The sequence below is a fragment of the Apus apus genome, chromosome Z (genome assembly GCF_020740795.1).
Source record: "Apus apus isolate bApuApu2 chromosome Z, bApuApu2.pri.cur, whole genome shotgun sequence".
NCBI classification, from domain to species: domain Eukaryota; kingdom Metazoa; phylum Chordata; class Aves; order Apodiformes; family Apodidae; genus Apus; species Apus apus.
The window spans coordinates 15869620-15889215 of NC_067312.1; the positions used below are offsets into that span (position 1 = coordinate 15869620).

At 41.3% G+C, this 19596-nt stretch overlaps 1 protein-coding gene across 2 annotated transcripts in view; it reads left to right on the top strand.

The window, feature by feature from the left end:
* Window positions 1-22: 22 nt before the first annotated feature.
* The window catches only part of NNT (nicotinamide nucleotide transhydrogenase), a 48171-nt gene continuing 28597 nt past the window's right edge, over window positions 23-19596 (top strand). Inside the window, exons 1-8 of one of the 2 annotated variants that reach the window (XM_051641962.1) lie at window positions 23-130; window positions 1142-1339; window positions 7101-7330; window positions 8483-8700; window positions 10139-10226; window positions 10919-11007; window positions 12550-12737; window positions 17637-17770. In XM_051641962.1, the coding sequence (XP_051497922.1) occupies window positions 1189-1339; window positions 7101-7330; window positions 8483-8700; window positions 10139-10226; window positions 10919-11007; window positions 12550-12737; window positions 17637-17770 (1098 nt within the window). In that variant the 5' untranslated portion in view covers window positions 23-130; window positions 1142-1188. The remainder of the gene's footprint in view (window positions 131-1141; window positions 1340-7100; window positions 7331-8482; window positions 8701-10138; window positions 10227-10918; window positions 11008-12549; window positions 12738-17636; window positions 17771-19596) is intronic. The other variant, XM_051641961.1, reaches the window with a different exon arrangement.

Consider the following 19596-nt stretch of genomic DNA (forward strand, 5'->3'; position numbering starts at 1 on the left):
CCCTCGCTGCTTCCGCGCTGGCGGGAGGGCCCGCCCCGCGCCCGGCCCGCCCCCACGCTCCGGGCGCTCCCGCAGTCGCGCCCCAAGGTCGGTCAGTGCCGCGGCGGGGCCGGCGCCGGCGGCACGGCTGGTGGGTGCGGGGGCGTGCGGTGGGCCGGGGCTTGGCGGGGGACGGCGGGAGGGGAGGGTGGGGGTGCGCGGGGACGGCCCCGCACCGCGCCGCAGCCGCTTTCTCCCGGCGCGGGAGGGGGCCTCCGTCGCTGAGGAGAAGGGTGAGGTGTCCCCCTCTCGCAGCGCCCGGGAGAGGCGGGAAGGAAGCGCGGGAGGAAGGAGGTGTGGTGGGGAGAAGGTGCGGGAGGCAGGTGGCGCGGGAAGGGGCTGCCGGAGCGCCGCGGGGCGGGGAGGCCGCGCTTGCCCCGCGGCGGGCGCCATGGCCGCCGGGCGGTGCGGCGGCAGGCCCGGGCGCGGAGGGCGAGCCGCCTGCCCAAGGTCAGCCCGTGGCCCGGGGCTATAAATAGCGGCGGGAGGGAAGCGGGGCCGCTGCCTTGTGGGCCGGGCCGGCGGGGAGCGGTGGGCGCAGCGGGACGGGGCGGCGTGTTGGTGTGCGGCGGGATGCGGGGTGAAGAGCCTTTCCTTCCCTCCAGCCGCCGGCCTGCCAGCTGCTAGCCGGGGCCTCCCGGCTGCCCTGCCCGCTGCCGCCCTGCCCCGGTCCCGGTGTCTGTCTCGGCCCCTGTGAGCTGGTGTCCCGCGCAGGGTAGCTCCTTCGGGAGCCCTGGCCGGGCTTCCAGTTGTTTGTCTGATGCCTTGAATTGCAGGAAGTTTTCACGTGTCAGAGCTGCTCGCGTAGAACAACGGTGTAAAGTGAACACCGTGTTGAGTCACGGAAATACGATCTCTAGGTCAAGTTGTAATGTCAGCCTGCCCGCGGGCTAGTTGGTTTGGTCTGATAGCTGCCTTCATCAGTCAGGAGATAAAAAAACAAACCACAAAAAACTTGATTTGTTTTCTAGCTGCAAAGAGGAGGTGGACATAAAGGATCATCTCCTGGCTGCTGGCAATCGACTGGACTTAAGCTGCTGGGTTTACATACCTTCTGTCTAGTATCATTAATAATTCCTGTGGGATTTTTTTACATGTGCAGGAGGGATTCCATACGTGGCAAGGAGCCTGCAGGGAGGTCTGGGCGAGATGGCGAGCCTGCTGCGCGCTGCTGTCAGCGGGTGCTCGGCTCCTGTTTTTGGCAACGTGTTACCACCTAAAGCACATTCTGCAGCAATGCCTTACTTGCGAATGTTTAGAACCCAGCAGATGCTCATGTCTCAGGCAGCTCCGAAGCCAGGTAAATTCATTAGCTTATTGTAAATAAGATTTTATTTTAAAGCGTGAAGGTGGCTTGAATTTTTATTTCGGATGTGCACTAGTATTAAAAAGAATTAACATTATTTTGCTTGGGTCGTGTCTCCCTGGAGGAATTTAGAGATCCTGCTTCAGTGCAGATCTAGGGTCTTCACACTCTGCAACAGATTAATGTGGAGAGTTAAACTGATTGTACACAAGATTTTTGATTCTTCCAGACATACACAGTAGGTAACTGCATTTAGTAGTACTGTTTGTGAACAGAGGTGCCTGGTTGTGAAAACACAGGACATAAGATTAGACTGCGCGACTCTGAGGAGCCCTTGTTGCATGGAATTCCTGGCAATACTAACAGTGGCTAGTGCATTTTATGGTCCTTTCAAATTGGCGACCCAGTATTTTGAAACTTCAGAAGAAATGTGATGAGAGGAAAGGGTTCCTTTATTCTGAGGGCTCCTGATGATCTGTATTGCATGGCTTTTTACCACAGTTGCATGGTGAAACCTGAACTTGTTTGCTCTGACAGTCAGGAATCTGGTGTCTTGTCAGAACTGATCAGGTAATAAGGATTTTGCCATCCTGGTAATCTGTGATGTTCCGATTTTTTTTTTTTTTTTTCCATATTAAGTTTCTTAAGGAAAGAGGCATCTAAATGTTTTGATATGGCACATTGTCTCTTGGTTGAGAGTGTTAACCTGGGACATAGGAAACTAGGTTCAAAGTTCTTTCTCACATGTCCCAGGTAAGTGCCCTTGTTTTTGTTTGACTTTGGAATCAATCTTTGTATTTGACTTTGACCACACATTTGATCCCAAAACGGAAAGATCCCTTCAGTTTTGCTGAAATCAGTATGCTTGTCTGTGTGTGTGCGCGTTTTCTTGTTTTAGTGAATCACTTTTCATAATTTTTTTCCACAAGGACAGAGAATTCTGGTTAGTATCATCTGTTTAAGCATTCAGTGCTCTCCCTTCAGATATATCATGTGAAAGCCCTTATTTAAGGGTGGGTAATATTTATGCAATGCAGTCACTTGATGCTGAGAACTATAACTTTGATAAGTCTTTTAGTTGATAATTAAGCTGTCCTTATAGCTCATTTTGGTAACTTGAGATTTGTCATGGAGTAGAGGACAAATCAAGGATAAAACAGCCATTAAATTTCAAATTAGTAGCAGTACTAGTGCCTACGTATACTTTTTAAGTGGTCTTGAATCAGCATTTGACAGCATTTAAAATTACTACATTTTATTTTTCTAGAAATTATATTTTATTATAGAGGCACTTTCTGAAACAACTAGTGTCACTGTAATGCCTCTTAAGCCTGTAGTTATTACTTCCATTCTCTCAGATCAGCTTTCATTGAGTCCAGAATATGTTATGTGCAAGAATTACAGCTGGTTGAGCCATGAAGAGATTTGTAATCAGTTGAAAAATAACCTTGGAGGATGGATACTTTGCTTATTTCTATTTATTTTGCTGCTGTTTTCTTTGTTTCTTAGAAACATAGACATTTTCATGTAGGAGTAAACAAGTATTCTTGTAACCTGTCTTAAATAGTTGCTAGCACCAGATGCTGCAGAAACTTGCACAAGCCCTGGGAAAAGTGTTTACGGAGTGACCAGCTCTGAGGTTTCCACTGTATTTACACATTGGTTTATCCTACAGCTCTGTGACTTTTACCCATCTCTATCTTGGGATTTTTAATATCCTTTTTATTTTTATGCTTCTTTCTTAAAGTTTCCTGTTTTTTTTCTTTCTTTCTAATTTTCAACTTATCACAGTTTATTATCAATTAATTCTCTAGATAAGCTGTACGTGATTTATAAACCATAGACATTCTCCTTTAATTTCCATTGTTTTTTTGTATCTCCTTGCTTGTGTAAGAAGAGGAATCAGGTGTATGTTTAATCTCCTGTACCATTATTTTTTTTTTTCTTGTCTTTTTTTTTTGCCAACATCATATTGCTGTGCTTCGGAATATGTCCTCATCTTCAGAACAGGTGAGATGGTTTGTTTAAAGCTGATATTGGAGTAACTTAGAAAGTAGTCAGGTTACATATCCTGTTTTCCCATTCAAGAACATATGCAGGCATATAGTCAAAACTTCTTTCTCTAAGTCAGTCTCGTAATACTTCTTGATGCTGTTTTGCTACAGACTACTTCCTCAACTCAGGTTAAGGAGGTAAAAACCTGTATTTTTGTCTATTTCTCCACATGCAATGTTGTGAGTTTTCTTGGTATTTTCAACTTAGGAGCTTCTTTGAGCACTCAGTTTTCAGATGGGAGTTAAATGGAGAACATAACTTTTATAGTTTTAAACTTAATTCTGAAGCTTGGAGATGTAGAATACGTACTTACTTTGTTTACTTGAAGTTTGAGACTGTGCTTTGAATATGTCCATGTTACACAGTTGAGATTATTTTAAGGGGATGAGGAAGAGTGGCTTCTTAACTAGTTTTTCTGAATTCTGATGTATGCACATTCCATACTAATGTTCTAAGGTCTGTGAAATCTAATGATTCTACTTTTGATAGTGGCAGAATCCTCTTACTGTTGATTCTTTGTGTCAAATAGTACTGTTGTATCTCTTTCTCAAGTTACATGCTTAAGGCGGTTGTTAAAGAGCTTGTCTGATGTGAAGGCTGAGAAAGGCAAGTGGGAAGCTGCACGCTCTCATGTGTTTTTAAAACCGTGGGTGATACACTTTATCAAAATACAACCTGAATGAAGATCCTAAACTTATAATTGTAGATTTCAGCCTTTCAAAATTAATTACTTCAATGAAATTGCTGAGTTCAAGAATCTGTAATCATAGTATACTTTCCTCCAAACATAGCATTTATTGTACCCTGTCCTGAAGTTTTAACATAGTCCTTTGCTTTGGAGTGTAGACATCTACTCTGTTTTGGTGCTGAAAGATGTGATGGTAGTCTGCTTGGAAAAAAATGTCCTATACCTATAGCTCCTGCTATAGCTAAAGGCTGGCAAACTGACATCTGTTTGCTTCTGCCTTCATTTGCCTCTGTATTCACTGATTCCTAGAAATTTTGTAGTGTCACAGAGGAGAAAAGAAGGTGAGAGGCAAATGAGACTTGTTGAGTATTTATCTTGGATTTGATTTCCCAAAGCATAGGAGGAAGGCACAGTCTTCAGTATTGGTCTCTGATTGTTCTGCTTACTAAATATGGTGCAAATACTTTATATCTGAAAAAGTTTCACCTATTTTTTATCTGTGCAAGACGTAACAATTTGAAAGAACAGATGAGGAAAATGTTGGGCATGTAGCAAAGACCCTGTTCCATCTCTCACAACCATTTACTCTTCTACTCTGGTACCTCACACGAAAACAAGTGAACAAAAAGAAATCAGAAGCATAAATTGTCATTTGTGTCTTAGGAGCTAAGAGGAAAAAATACAGATTTGTTGCTTGAGAGGTATTTAAGCTTTACTCAAGTGTCTGTACCTTTAGATTTGCACTCATCCTTCTCTGTATGCTATGAATTATTCTTTTGTTCCTCTGCATTTGTGTGTTGCAAAAACTTCCAAAGGAATTGTAATGCTCCAGTTCTTATTTTCTTGGGTTTCTTGAAAAACTTTTTACATTCTGTGCTAGAGCTACTTCCTTTCTGAAATTATGATTGATACCTGTTATTCTAACAAATCTCAATCTCCTACGTTACATTTCTGCTTCTAAAAGACGAGAGAGTTCATTTCCACGTAGTTGATATAGTGAAAATCAGGAGCAGGACTTTTTTTGTGTAGTAATTAGGAGAAGAGATAAGGAGAAAGTTCTCTTCAAATGACAAGGGTAATTTGTATGAGTAACAGCAGCAGTTAATGTAGCTTTCAAGTGATGAGTGCTGCTATGATAGGGATACCCTGAGTTGAATGGTGATGTAAAGGTGTGTATGCTGATGAAGCAGATCTTTGCAAAGCACTTTTGTCTTTGTGGATCTGTTGTTTCAGATACAGATTCTCACTCCTGTTCTGACTTTATGTTCCTTTGTTTATCTGAATTTGCTTTTTGTCTTGTAATCTGAAGAATTCTAATGTTCTCCAACACATGAAATATCAAAATAGTTATGTCTTCAAATTGTTTGTTAGCATTTTATTAGTTTAATTTCAAAGGGAAAGATGAAATAAAAATTAATTAGAAGTAATAGACTTCTTTATCTTATGATCTTTTGTTATGTCTTCCTGTTGGAGAGGTTCGATCAGTGTTTTTTTAATGGGTTGGAAGACTTAACAAGTACAGGTAGATTCTCAAATCCAGCTCTGAGCAACTTGTTGTTGTATTTTCAGAACATTAAAAGTTGAAAGATGTTAATCTAAAATATTTTCAGATTTTCAACCTTAGGCACCTTACATTTGCAGTTTTATTTCATAGACAGATTTGGATTTAAAAATACCAAAACAATTCAGTTCTGCAGAGCTTTTGTAGTGTGGTACAGAGAAAAGGAGGCCTTCCTAAAATGTGCAACAAATTACTAGTCCAGGACAATTTTTGCACAACAATACGTAGTATTGGTGGCCAAATTAAAAGCAGGTTTGTAATTGAAAACAAGCTTTTCATCTGCCTCCTTCCACCTTTTCTTGTTCTGTTTTTTTATTTTTTTTATTTTATTTTTGGTTTGGTTTCTTGTGTTTGTGTTTTTTTTGTGGATCTTTCATATGAGTTACTGCTTGTAGTGTTTAATTTATAATTCATTACTGTATATGACATGTCTCATGTATGAATGTCACAATCCAGGTTTAAATTCTGGATACACATCAGTGAAACCTGGTGCAGAACTGGGCCTGCCTGCTGGACTGCACACTATCTGGTGTAATTGAAGTAGTGTGATAGTTTAATATGTGATTATTTTGCTTGAGTCTGTGCATTTGTAAATAACATTTAAACACTTGATTGGATCAGGAAAGTTTAACTCTCATGTATTAGACTGGAAGACCACAACTTGTACATGAACAAAGCATGATGTTTGTAATTGACGCCTTTCAGCTGAAACTGATAAATTGCATGCAGCCTTAGCAGTTTCCTAATGTTAGTTAGCAGAGCTTTGAGCAAGTTAAGGAGATAACATTGAAGAGAAGTATGATTGAACAAACTAGTAGATGCATATTCCGTTATTCATCAAGTACTCCTGAATTCACATTTTTCATTTTTGTAGCAACTGATAGAGTACCTTGTCAATGTAGCTGTGCCTCACAGTGTACCTTGTGCTATGTAAGTTACATTCATTAACAATGATCTGAGGCAACTGTAATTTGATAGGCATAAAAAACATATTCAGTTAAAATCCAGGTTCACTGTTCAAGCTTATTTGTTTATTTCTTCACAATAAAATTAAAGTGACTAGAGAGGCATTTCAAGTCTTCTTACCCTGGGTAGAATGTGTTACCAACCAGAACACTGTATATTGTATAAATCAGAATGCAAATTACACTGTCAGAACTGTATATGTTCAGGTGGGTATGAGCTGCAGCAAACACTTTTTACTGCTTGTGTGTGTGTTTGTGCTGACCTTACAATTCCAGAGAGAACAGGGATCTCTAGTAAGATGATGTGATTTAAAGAAATGTGAACTACGCTGCTATAAAGTTCCATTCTGCTTCCTCTTTCCTTAGGGGGGAGAATTGTTAAGTGTGATGTGTCTGCCTGCATCCGTGCAATGCTGAAGACTGCTATTAATACCAGTTAATTAATATTTAGTTCAACTAATGCTGTCTTTCCTGCCATTCTTACAGGAATTCCTTATAAGCAGCTGACTGTAGGTGTCCCCAAGGAGATATTTGAGAATGAGAAGAGAGTGGCTCTATCACCGGCTGGAGTTCAAGCCTTGGTCAAACAAGGTTTCAATGTTGTGGTGGAATCTGGTGCTGGAGAAGCTTCCAAATTTTCTGATGACCATTACAGAGAAGCTGGAGCAAAGATCCAGGGGACCAAGGAAGTCCTGGCTTCTGATTTGATTGTCAAAGTAATTGCTTTGTTAATGTATTTCCTATTACATTATTTTTGGAGAAACATACAGGTCATTTTTTTCTATTAGTCTTTTAAAAGTTCAGTAAGTAAGCTCCTTTAAATTCATATTTTCCCTTTTAAGTTCTGATTCAAATTTAGTCTGTCTTTATTTTTTTTGTTAATAGCTCAGATGTGCACCTGCAGTATTAAATAGTAAATGGCAGCACTGAAAAATTGAGGATAATTTCTTACCAAGTTTTCAGTTACACCAGAGGAGTTATGCTCTTTATAGAGCAAAATAGACTAGTTTGAACTCAAACCAGGTGAGAATCCTGCTCTAAGAAACTTTGAAGGTCCAAATTTAGCAACATATAACTCAAGTTATGCTTGAGCAAGAGAGTTGGAATTTTAAAGATACAAGTTTCTATCTTTTCTCAATCAGACATCCAACAATTCCACAACAACAGCGTGTTTCAAAAGTGTTTGTAACTAGATGAGTTGTACTGATCTGAGAAGACTGCTGAAAGTGAAGTTGCTTGAGAGGTAAATTTTGCAGTTCTGAAGTGAAAAAGAAAAAGACCTTTAAACTTGAAGTTCAGGTTTCCTTTAACTACTCTATTTAAAGTTACCTGTTAGGATTGAACATAGAATTTTGCTGTGGTAATTTGTGAAAAACCCTCTTAAGTAGGTTTCTTTTTGAAAAAAAGTGAGAAACTAGAAAGTGAACGCAGATCAAGACGATTATCTGCTGGACTTAATCCTTGAATTTCGCTCTATGTAATGGGGCATTGCAACCTAAATAGTGATTCTTAACCTGTAGAGCTTAACTGGCACATCTATTCAATAATAATTTTGCTTAAAAATGCTGGATTTTGGGGCAGCTGTCTGCCAGAAAAGCCAGTAACTGCTGGTTAGAAGCCATCAGCCACACCTTTCTGAAGGTGTGTGCTGTGCTGCCACATCACCAGTCTGCCCAGAGCTAATTCCGATATGTGGACTGCAGTTAAGAAGTGCAGTTTGTCAGTTCAGTTGTTTAAACAGCCTTTGATATACTTCCTTACTTGTGTACTTTGTGGGTAGAAATGGACTCCAAGCTAGGAGAAAGGAAGTGGAGTGGTTTACTGATTTACTTCCTCTGATTAATTTGGAAACTTCTCTCTTTTTTCAGGTGAGGGCTCCTATACATAACTCAGCTCTAGGTGTACATGAGATAGATCTTTTTAAGACATCGGCTACCCTGATTAGTTTTATCTACCCGGCACAAAATCCAGACCTCCTGAAAAAACTTGCAGAAAAAAAGGCTACTGTCTTGGCTATGGATCAGGTTCCACGGGTCACCATTGCTCAGGGATATGATGCACTTAGCTCCATGGCCAACATTGCTGGGTATGAATCTTGCATCTTCTTTATTGACTTTCTCTTTCCTGGCTTGACTTAAGTAGAGCTGGATTAAAAGCTATATGCTTTGATACTGAATGTATGTAAAACAATTCTGCATCTGTTTCCATACAGCTGTTTCAAGCAGGATGATGCTGTTGGAGGTGCCAAACAGCTTAAGCTTCTTATGGTCAGCTTTGCAGCAGATTATAGCAAGGCTTTTAAAAAAACTGAAACCAAAATTTAATTCAGTTCTTCTTATTTCTGGACCACTTTGTCTCCTGCCTTTTTGATCTGAAGTAGATGAGAGCAGGCTCAAAGATATCCTTAAGACTTAAGATTGTCTGTAATTGGGATCTGATTTTCTGGGAGCTAACCCAAACAGCACTCAGTATGAATCCAATTGCAGTGGCAGATATAAACAAAAGACCAAATACTCTCAGACATCTCCACGGTTTGCAACTGGTAATGTAGGTGTTGTAGTGAATTAAAATGTTGTTGTCAAGCTGACTTCTATTACTAGGTCGTTTATTGCCTTTAAAATTTATTTATTTATTTTTTTTACTTAGTGTCTGTGGGGCATAATAAGCCTTGGAGAAGGCTGCCAAATTTTGTGGACGCCAACAGTATACATCTGTGTTCATGTTTGGTTACTTCTCTCTGTTTTCATTCTTTGTAATCTTACTAAAAAACAGAAATTGAGGAAGTATTTAAAGGTATCAACTCTACAACCTATATTCCAAGTTAGAGTTTTGTATCCTGCAGACTTCCATATGTCCCTGCTGGGGACAGGAAAGAGAGTGGAACAGGACTGTTGAACCACAACACTGTTAGCAGAAACGGAAGAAAATACGCACTGTTGTTAAGAAAAGATGCAATTGTACGTTATTCTGCGTTCTTAGGTAGCTCTGATGATGTTAACGTGTCATCCAGCCACCCGTTCTCAGATGGCTAGAAGGCAGATGGGGCAAAAGAACTGTCAAGGTTAAGCTGTTTGCCATAGGCCGTATAGCTCTGCAGAGTTAGGATCTCAATGACTTTTTTGAATGTGCGCTCATCTGAATGGTCTTAATGCAAAATTATTTGGGGTTCTGCAATTGCTTGTTGATGTTTCATTCCCTAACAAGCCCAACAGCTGCTGAAGGTAGCTTCAAAGACTGCAGAGTTCACTTTTGGAAAGTTATACGTTTATTTTTCAGGTAAAATTTTATTTGAGAGAGTGACTATTTGTGGACATCAGGTATATAGCAGTAAAAAAATTCTGTCTAAAAATGCATTCTATGATTAAAAAATAAAAGGCAATTAGACTTGTGCTCAAAAGTAAAATATTAAGCTTGCTTTATCCTATGCATGCTATGGTCAAATGTTCATCCTTTCACTTGCTGTCATGAATGGAATTGTACTGAGCCTGGTAAAATGCTAATACGTGTTTGTCCTTAATTGACAGTTACAAGGCTGTGGTACTTGCAGCAAATCACTTTGGTCGCTTTTTCACGGGTCAGATCACAGCTGCTGGTAAAGTTCCTCCAGCAAAGGTGCGTGCAGTTAAAAAGATCCTGTGGCGGAAGAATAGATGAGTTCCTGAGCACAGCTAACCCTTTCTGAAAATGTGTTAAAAGTCTCTTTTCCTGCTTGGGGCTAGTTCTAGAGGCTTTAGAAATCTCTGTGGTTATTCCCATACCAATTCTTGTTCACTACCTATAGTGTCATTTTTTTTTTTTGGGGGGGGGGAATAACAAAGTAATTTGAGTTTCAAGTTTGCATAGCTTTAAACATCAGACTAGCTATGAATGGCTGGATCTTTGTTTTTGTTTTTGTTTTTGTTTTTTTTTAATGGAAGCAGTTAGATCAGAGATACTGGCATTTCTGGTGCATTAAAGACTGTGATGGAAGGGATTGTTTGATGGGAATTGCAGGGGGATTGGGTTGAAAAGAAATTAACGCAGGGTTGAGGAAGGAAATTAAAAAAGAAATTAAGGAGAAAACTTAAACTGTTAGCTACAAATGAATTGGCTCTCAGAGAAGTGAAGCTGGGAGTTCGAGCTTTTCAACCATTTATGGAGTGGCTCTACCCAGCTCATTTTGGGTTTCGTGTCCTAAGTTAACTTGTTTTAATGACTGGTTAACAAGATGTGTCTGCAGTTGTGAAAGCAGTGCAATGCTGCTGCTTTTGTAATCAGCTCTAGTTTTGGTTTATGTTCCAAGCATGATGATGGTATCATTCTAGGTCTTGATCATTGGAGGAGGAGTTGCTGGCCTGGCCTCTGCAGGAGCAGCTAAATCAATGGGTGCAGTGGTTCGTGGATTTGATACTAGGTAGGTGAGTGAAAATGGTAATAGCAATCTGAAATTACTTGAAGATTAAGTAGGTTGTGGCTGTAGTACAATGAAAGAACGTGTACTGCACTGAATCACAATTCCTTTCCTACCAATTTTATTTTATAATTATTCCTCTGGTTTTTTTATATCTTGAAGCAAGCAAACCTTCCAAAGGGGCCTCCTCATTAAACCATTCAGAGCTATATGAATAAAAATTTGTTGCTATATGAAAACGAGAACATAAGAGCTCTAATGCAGAATTTCATGTCTCTTTTCTTAGGGACACAGGGAACATAGTAAAGAGTTAATCTTTATGCCCTTTTTTATAGCTTGCTTTGATCCAGGTTCATAGCTGCATACTCTCATTCACCTCTACTCTCCTGATCGCAGAGAGGGCAGCTAGCAACTCTTCAGAGAGAGACTTATTTCAATTTTCTGAAGGAGAGAAAGTGATCAAGTTACTTTATTTATGAAACTCAAGATGAAAGAACAGGAATTGCAGCTGAATTTGCTTTAAGTGCTGCTTTCCTCAAGTCTCTTGTTTATTTTGTCCCATAGCTAGTTTTTAGAACAATAGACTGAGAAAACTGTGGAGCACAAATGTTTTTCTTATCTGCAGGGACTCTAAACTTGATAATTTTTTTCTGTTAAATGGCCTTCTTATATTGAATTTGTATGTGTATAATACTGCATTTACATCAAAATAATGTACGTTTGCTTTTATGCCAAAGTGGCATCTAGTGCTACTTGGTTATATTTAATATGAAAGAATAAAAATGAATATATCTCCAGATTTATGATGTGCAATAAGAAAATCTGCATATGCCTCATCAAAATCTGTCTAAAACGTCTCAATTTTTTTCATTTCCCTTTTTAAACATCCTCTATACTTTTATCTCGGTGTGCAAGAATGATTATGTTCAATCTGCACACTGTAAATGTTTGGCTAACTCTCAAATTTAGTCTCATTATTTACTGTGTTATCACATGGTGCAAAATAAATTACAGATGTAGAGGAAAACTGTAAAAAAAAAAGCAAACACAAAGCCAACCCAAAACACTGCCACCACCCCCCAATCTCCTTACCCCACCCCCCCAACCAATTTTCCTTGTTAAAATAAAACGTATTGGTATTTCCCATTTCACAGATTAAAAACAGGGCCACAGCTTGTGTGTTTATTACCTGTGTTAGGCATCTGAGTTTGGGCTGTGGATTTACCTAGTCATGACAAGGGTGACAGGGTTAGTCAACAGTTAAAGCTCCCAGCTTATAGACTTTATTGGAGAAACTCTGTTCCAAGAAAACTGTAGGCTGCCTTCATTCCTTATCCAGGTGTCTTTGAGGACCTAAGATTAGTGATTCAAGTAGCTTTTTTCTCTAAATACAGAAAATTGAAGACCATAATTACAGTCTCTTTAATACTAGAATGTTTTTGATCGTTTATCTGAAAAAAAACTACTACTAAAAAGATCAGAAATGTCACAAGGGATTTTTAAAGTAGTGGTTGTTGTTCCTCCCCCTCAATTTTCTTTTCATAGAGCTGCAGCTCTGGAACAGTTTAAGTCTCTTGGTGCTGAGCCTTTGGAAGTAGACGTAAAGGAATCTGGAGAGGGACAAGGTGGTTATGCTAAAGAAATGTCCAAGGAATTTATTGAGGCTGAAATGAAACTCTTTGCCAAACAGTGCCAAGACGTTGATATTATCATCACTACAGCACTTATCCCAGGTATGTTTTACGTGCAGGATGCTACTTCTCATTTACCTGGTGTAGTTGACATGTTTTGGAGCTGTGTCTGCAGTGAAAACAGAGGTGGTAATGAATTACATCTGTGATCGTGTAACTTTTGCCTTCCCTGATTAATGCCTGGTTTTTAAGTGTGTGCCTTTTTTTCCAACTTTTTTTTTTCACAAACTAAGTCTTTGACTCAAGATAATCATGTTAGATACTAAGAAAGCCAGACAATTTTCTTGCATGTTTCTTGTATTACTGCTACGTCTGCTGTAGCTGGTGCACTGAAACAAATCACAATTGAAACACAGTAAGGCAGAGCATAAACTTCAGTGCTTTGTATTGCACAGCACCTGTCTTTTAATAACCTTTAATAGACTTAGGACTTCTTTAACTGAGAAGAAGAGCAATTGTGGTGGGTGAGTCTCTTCTGAGGGGAACAGAAGGGCCCATTTGTTGACAAGACCCATCCCACAGGGAAGTCTGCTGCCTCCCTGGGGCTCGAATTAGAGATATTAAAAGGAAACTCTGAACTGGTGCAGCCATCTGATTATTACCCTTTGCTAGTCATACAGGCTGGTAATGATGAGATTGCAGAGAGAAGTCCGAAGGCTATTAAAAAGGACTTCAAGGCACTGGGGCAACTAGTTGAAGGCTCAGGCACACAGGTGGTGTTTTCATAATTTCTTTAAGTGGTAGGAATAAATAAGAGGGTGGAAAACACACCTAATCAATGCGTGGCTCAGGATATAGTGCCACCATCAAAACTTTGGGTTCTTTGATCATTGGGAAGTTTTTATGGCACTGGGTATGCAAGTGACAGCTGGAATACATCTGTCTCCAAGGGGCAAAAGGATTCTTGCAGAGGAGCTGGCAGGACATGTGTTAAAAGGGCTTTAAACTAGGCTTGAAGCGGGATGGGGATAAAACCAGGCTCACAAGAGATGAGCCTGGGGATGGTCTTCTGTCTGCCATCCCACTAGAACGGTGAAATGGAGATAAATATGACAACAAAAACATAGGGCTTGCTAATGGGTTGCTAACCAGGGAAGTGGCTGGCAATAGTCAGAAACCAAAAGTGAAAACTAATTCCTTGACTCCCTCTCTGAAATGCTTATGTACCAATGCATGGAGCATAGGGAATAAGCAAGAGGTGTTGGAAATCTGCATTAGGTTGAATGGCTACAACGTAGTTGCAATCACTGAAAAATGGTGGGACAGCTCCCATGACTGGAATGTTGTCATGGATGGCTATGTACTATTTAGGAAAGACAGAGCAACAAGGTGAGGTGGTGGTCTTGCTCTTTATCTATGAGAGAAACTGGAATGCTTGAGTTCTGTCCATGGAGGGAGGTAGAACAGGTTGAAGCTTGTAGGCAAGAATTAAGGGACATGCAACTGAAGGTGAAACTGTTGTGGGTGTCTACTGTAGACCAACAACCCAAGAAGAAGATGTTGATGAGGCCTTCTACAGTCAACTGGAAGTAGCCTCTAGATGACACTCCCTAGTACTTATGGGTGACTTCAATCACCCTGATATTTGTTGGAAAGCCCACACAGCAAAGCAGGTTCAGTCCAAAAGGTTCTTGCAGTGTGTTGATGATCACAGAATTTTTTTAGTTGGAAGGGACCTTAAAGATCATGGAGTTCCAACTCCCCTGCATGAGCACGTTCCACTAGAACAGGCTGCTCGGAGCCTCATCCAACCTGTCCTTGAACACCTCCAGGGATGGAGCCCCCACAGCATCTCTGGGCAGCCTGTTCCGGTGTCTCACTAGCCTTACACTGAAGAATTTACACCTGATTTCTAACCTAAATCTCTCTTCTTTCAGCTTAAAACCATTACCCCTCATCCTCTTACTGCAAGTCCCTGTAGAAAGACCCTTTCCTGTAGGCCCCTTCATGTACTGGAAGGTCACTATGAGGTCCCGCCGGAGCCTTCTCTCTTTCAGACTGAACAACCCCAACTCCCTCAGCCTGTCCTCATAAGGGAGGTGCTCCAGCCCTTGGATCATTTTCGTGGCCCTTCTCTGGACACGTTCCAACAGGTCTACATCTTTCTTGTGCTGAGGGCACCAGAGCTGGACACAGTATTCCAAGTGAGGTCTCACCAGGGCAGAGTAGAGGGGCAGAATCACCTCTCTCGCTCTGCTGGCCACACTTCTTTTGATACAGCCCGGGATGGAGTTGGCCTTCTGGGCTGCAACTGCACATTGGTGGCTTATGTCCATCTTTTGATTCCCTAGTACCCTTAATATGATAATGATATTTTTCTAATTCAGGTAGTGGAAAAAACAATGAGGAGAGTAGCACTGCTAGACCTTATATTAACGAATAAGGAAGGTCTGGTTGGAGACATTAAGGTTGCAAATAGCCTTGGCGACAGTGACCATGACATGGTGGAGTTTAATATTTTACAAAGAAGAAGCAGGGCAATAAGTAGGATTACAACCCTGGACTTCCATAGACCTAACTTTGGCCTCTTCAAAGATTGACTTGAAGGAAGCCCATGGGCTAAAACTCTGGAAGGAAAGGGAGTCCAGGAAGCTAATCAGTTTTTAAATACCACTTCCTCCAAGCCCAACATAGGTGCATTCCTTTGAGTAGAAAATCAGGCAGGGGAGATAAATGACCTGCATGGATAAGCAAGGATCTTCTGAAGAAAGTCTCATGGCAGAAAGAAATGTACAGTTTGTGGAAGAAGGGACTTGTCACTTGGGAGAACTACAGGGATGTTGTTAGGGTATGTAGGAAAGCAACAAGAAAGGCCAGAGCCCTCTTAGAACTTAAACTAGCAAAGGAAGTAAAGGAGAACAGAAAGAGCTTCTTCAAACATATCAGCAGTAGAAGGAAGAATAGGGAAAATGTGGGCCCACTCCTGAATGAGGTGGGAGCCCTGGTAACAGAGAGTGCAGAGAAGGCAGAGTTGCTGAATGGCTTTGCTTCAGTCTTTACTAAGACCAGCCATTATGAGCATCAGACCCTGGGTATAAGAGAGGAAGCCCGGAGAAGGGAAGACTCTCCACTAGTCAATTAAGAGTGGGTCGGAGGTCAGTTATGTAAATTAAATCTGCACAAGTCCATGGGCCCTGGTGAGATGCACCCAAGAGTGATGAGAGAGCTGGCTGATTTTAGTGCCCTACCACTCTCCATCATTTTCAAAAGATCATTGCAAACAGGAGAGGTGCCTGAGGACTGGAGAAAGGCCAGTGTCACTCCAGTCTTCAAAAAGGGCAAGAAGGAAATTACAGACCAGTCAGCCTCACCTCCATCCCTGGAAAAATGATGGAGCAGCTCATTTTGGAGGTCATGTCTAAGGACATGGAAGAGAAGAAGGTTATCAGGAGTAGTCAGCATGGATTTACCAAGGGAAAATCATGTTTGACTAATCTGATAGCCTTCTATGATGTTGTAACTGAACAGATGGATGCAAGGAGACCAGTGGATGCAGTCTACCTTGAGCTTAGCAAGGCTTTTGACATAGTCTCCACTGGCATCCTTGTGAGCAAGCTCAGAATATGTGGGATAGAAGAATGGATAGTGAGATGGATTAAGAACTGGCTACACAATAGAGCCCAAAGAGTGGTGGTCAGTGGTGCAGAGTCCAGCTGGAGACCTTTAACTAGTGGAGTCCCTCAGGGATCAGTGCTGGGTCCAGTCCTGTTCAACATCTTTATCAATGACCTTGATGATGGCACAGTGTCTTCTCAGCAAGTTTGCTGATGACACAAATCTGGGAGAATTGGCTGACTCACCTGAAGGCTGTGCAGCCATGCAGCAAGATTTGGACAGGCTGGGCAAAGAGGAACTAGTGAGATTCAACAAGAGCAAGTGCAGAGTCCTGCACCTGGGAAGGAACAACAAAATGCACCAGTACAGGCCAGGAGGTGATCTGCTAGAGAGCAGCTCCGTGGTGAAGGACCTTGGAGTCCTGGTAGACAACAAGTGATCCGTGGGACAACAATGTGCCCTTGTGGCCAAGAAGGCCAATGGTATCCTGGGGTGCATTAGGAGGAGCGTCTCCAGCAGATTGAGGGAGGTTCTCTTCCCCCTCTACTCGGCCATAGTGAGACCACACCTGGAGTATTGTGTCCAGTTCTGGGCTCTCCAGTTCAAGAGGGACAGGGATCTACTTGAGAGAGTCCAACAGATTTACGCGGACGATTAAGGAACACCTGCCTTATGAGGAAAGGCTGAGAGACCTGGGGCTTTTCAGTCTAGAGAGGAGAATACTGAGGGGGGATCTAATTAATGTTTAGAAATACATGAGGGCTGAGCATCAAGAAGGCAGGGAGAACGTCTTTTCACTTGTAACTTATGATAGGATGAGGGGCAATGGATTCAAACTTGAGCACAGGAAGTTCCAACGCAACATGAGGAAGAACTTCTTTACTGTGAGGGTTACAGAGCACTGGAACAGACTCCCCAGAGAGATTATGGAGTCTCCTTCCCTGGAGACTTTGAAGACCTGTCTGGATGCCTTTCTGAGTGATCTGCCCTAGTTGTGTGTGGTTTTTCAGCCCTGCTCTGGCAGGGGGGTTGGACTCCTTGATTTCCAGAGGTCCCTTCCAACCCCTTGATATTCTGTGATTCCTCTGTGATTGATTGATTCCTCTGTGATTGATTGATTCCGCTGTGATTCTGTGGTGGTGACTTGCCAACATCTTTAGTAGACTGCAAATGCATAGCTTTTTTATGTGTTTGGGAGCAAATATTCCAGCATCTATTTTCTCTGCTGGTATAAACCTCCTGTGATATTTCATCCCAAGTACCCATTACTTAAAAATTTTACTTTGAAAAACAAGGTTTAGAGAGAGAGAGGAAAAACTTGTCTCCTAAGCTCTGCAGGTAAAAAGCTCTATTTTGTGTTTAACTTAATATGCCTTGTTTTGTCAGGCAAAAAAGCTCCCATCTTGTTTAAGAAAGATATGATTGAATCAATGAAGGAAGGTTCAGTTGTGGTGGATTTAGCTTCAGAAGCTGGGGGAAACATTGAGACTACAAAGCCTGGAGAGTTGTATATTCATAAGGTGAGCATTTTAATCTGCAGATAATTCTCAGTTTGCATGAATTCACGTTGTATTTTATAACATGTATGCTGAAAATCAGGGCTGAATTTTGCTATTTGAGCTCGAGTAGTCCTTTAGGTTTGCATTTGATCACTAGTCATCTCTATGTATAACAATTGGAAGGTTTTTAAAGAAACAAATACCTTTGTATAGTGGTAATTTGGTTGTTAGTTATGGAAATGTCACCAGTAAGACTTCTGTCATGGTTTGACTCGGGATTTGCAATTATATCAGAGACAACAATGTTTTCGATCCCCTCCCACCCAGGCAGGGAAGGAGAGAGAGAATGAGGGAGAGAGACTCTCTGGATTGAAAACTAAACTAGACAGCTTTAATTAAACACTAATGATAAAATAAAATATTTACAGTTATATAAAATTTGTTCGGGAATATGCAAAAACCTTTTGCCTCTCCACACCCCCAGCAATTCCCACAGCATCTCCTTAGCTGTGAACAGTCCTGTAAAGTCCTGGAGCTGCTGGAGAGAGTGTGGAGTTATGAGGGTTGAAGCATGCACAGCCTAGAGGTTGATGGTGATGGATGGACAGAATCCTCCCTGGGTGCTGGCCATGGGTAGAAGAGAAGGGAAGAAGAAGCAGGAAGGAAGTTGTCTTCTGTGATCTCTGACCTTCCTCTAAGCTTAGAGATATGGAATGGAATATCTCAGGCCAATTTTGCTGTCCATCTAGTACAGCCTTCCCTACAGGAGGGTCATTTCTCCTGGTAGTGTCTGAGCTGGCAGGGCAAAGATGTGAGCTTGGAATCTCAGCAGTAACATAAACATTCCAGTGTTATCCGTCCACTAGCAGGAACACTTGCTGCTAGTTAAAAAGAGAGCTTACTGAAGGAAAAAAAAAAATCAGCAGAAGTAAAATTGGCTTCATCCTGGCTCAAACCAGGACAAATTCCAGGTCCAGTGATTTGTCTTTGCTGAGTTGAGGGTGTAGTTTAATGAGCATTCTTGGTCTACCTAAAGAGGCAGTAGTTGCGAATAGCTTCACTGAGTTGCTCATCACCTCCTAACTGAAGGTTAACAGTACCTTAGCATAGGTAAGCTAAAGAGGTTCAGACTGTGTCAGTGTCTACTACTTCAGTGCAAAGTCTCTGGCTTAGCTTACTTATCATTTCACCTCCAGGAGGGTGCTGTCTTTCTGTGTATTTAGCTTTGCCAGCTTGAGTGTTTCTGCCCTAGAGTAGCCGAACCACTTGAAACCCAAACTAGGAGTAGCGTGAATTAGTTCATTAAGCTAAGCAATTGCTCTGGACTGAACTGACTACTTTGGTTTTGCTCCACTGTTCATTGGCTCAGTTGAGAGCTTGTTTTCTACAATTTGGGATTTATTTTTGGTACTTGTGAGAAATCTACTAGCAGTTAAGAGAAATCTCGATGATGAGATTTAAAGTGGCGCATTTCTAAGGTTGTTATTTGGTAATGTAAGGACATAATGCTGTTCCTGTGCTGCTCTAGGACATGTTGCTGCCTTGGTTGTCATTAGGCAGAGTGTGTGTATATATAGTGAGTCAAACGTATTTGACTTGGTGGTTTCTAGAGCTTTTGATGCCCTTGCTTAAAAACTTAAATTAAGAGCATGTAGAACAGAAATAAGCAGATACTTGCATTAAAAATTTATGTGGAGAGCTTTTAATCAGAGAAATATTACCCCTGGGTGTATAGCATACTGGAACTAAGCTGTGGAAAGAGCAGCAGTGAAGAATTATTAGCAGTGTGACAGAGCATTGTGTTAAGCCAGAATTCTTGGAAGCGTGTATGGATCTTAGCTGTAAGT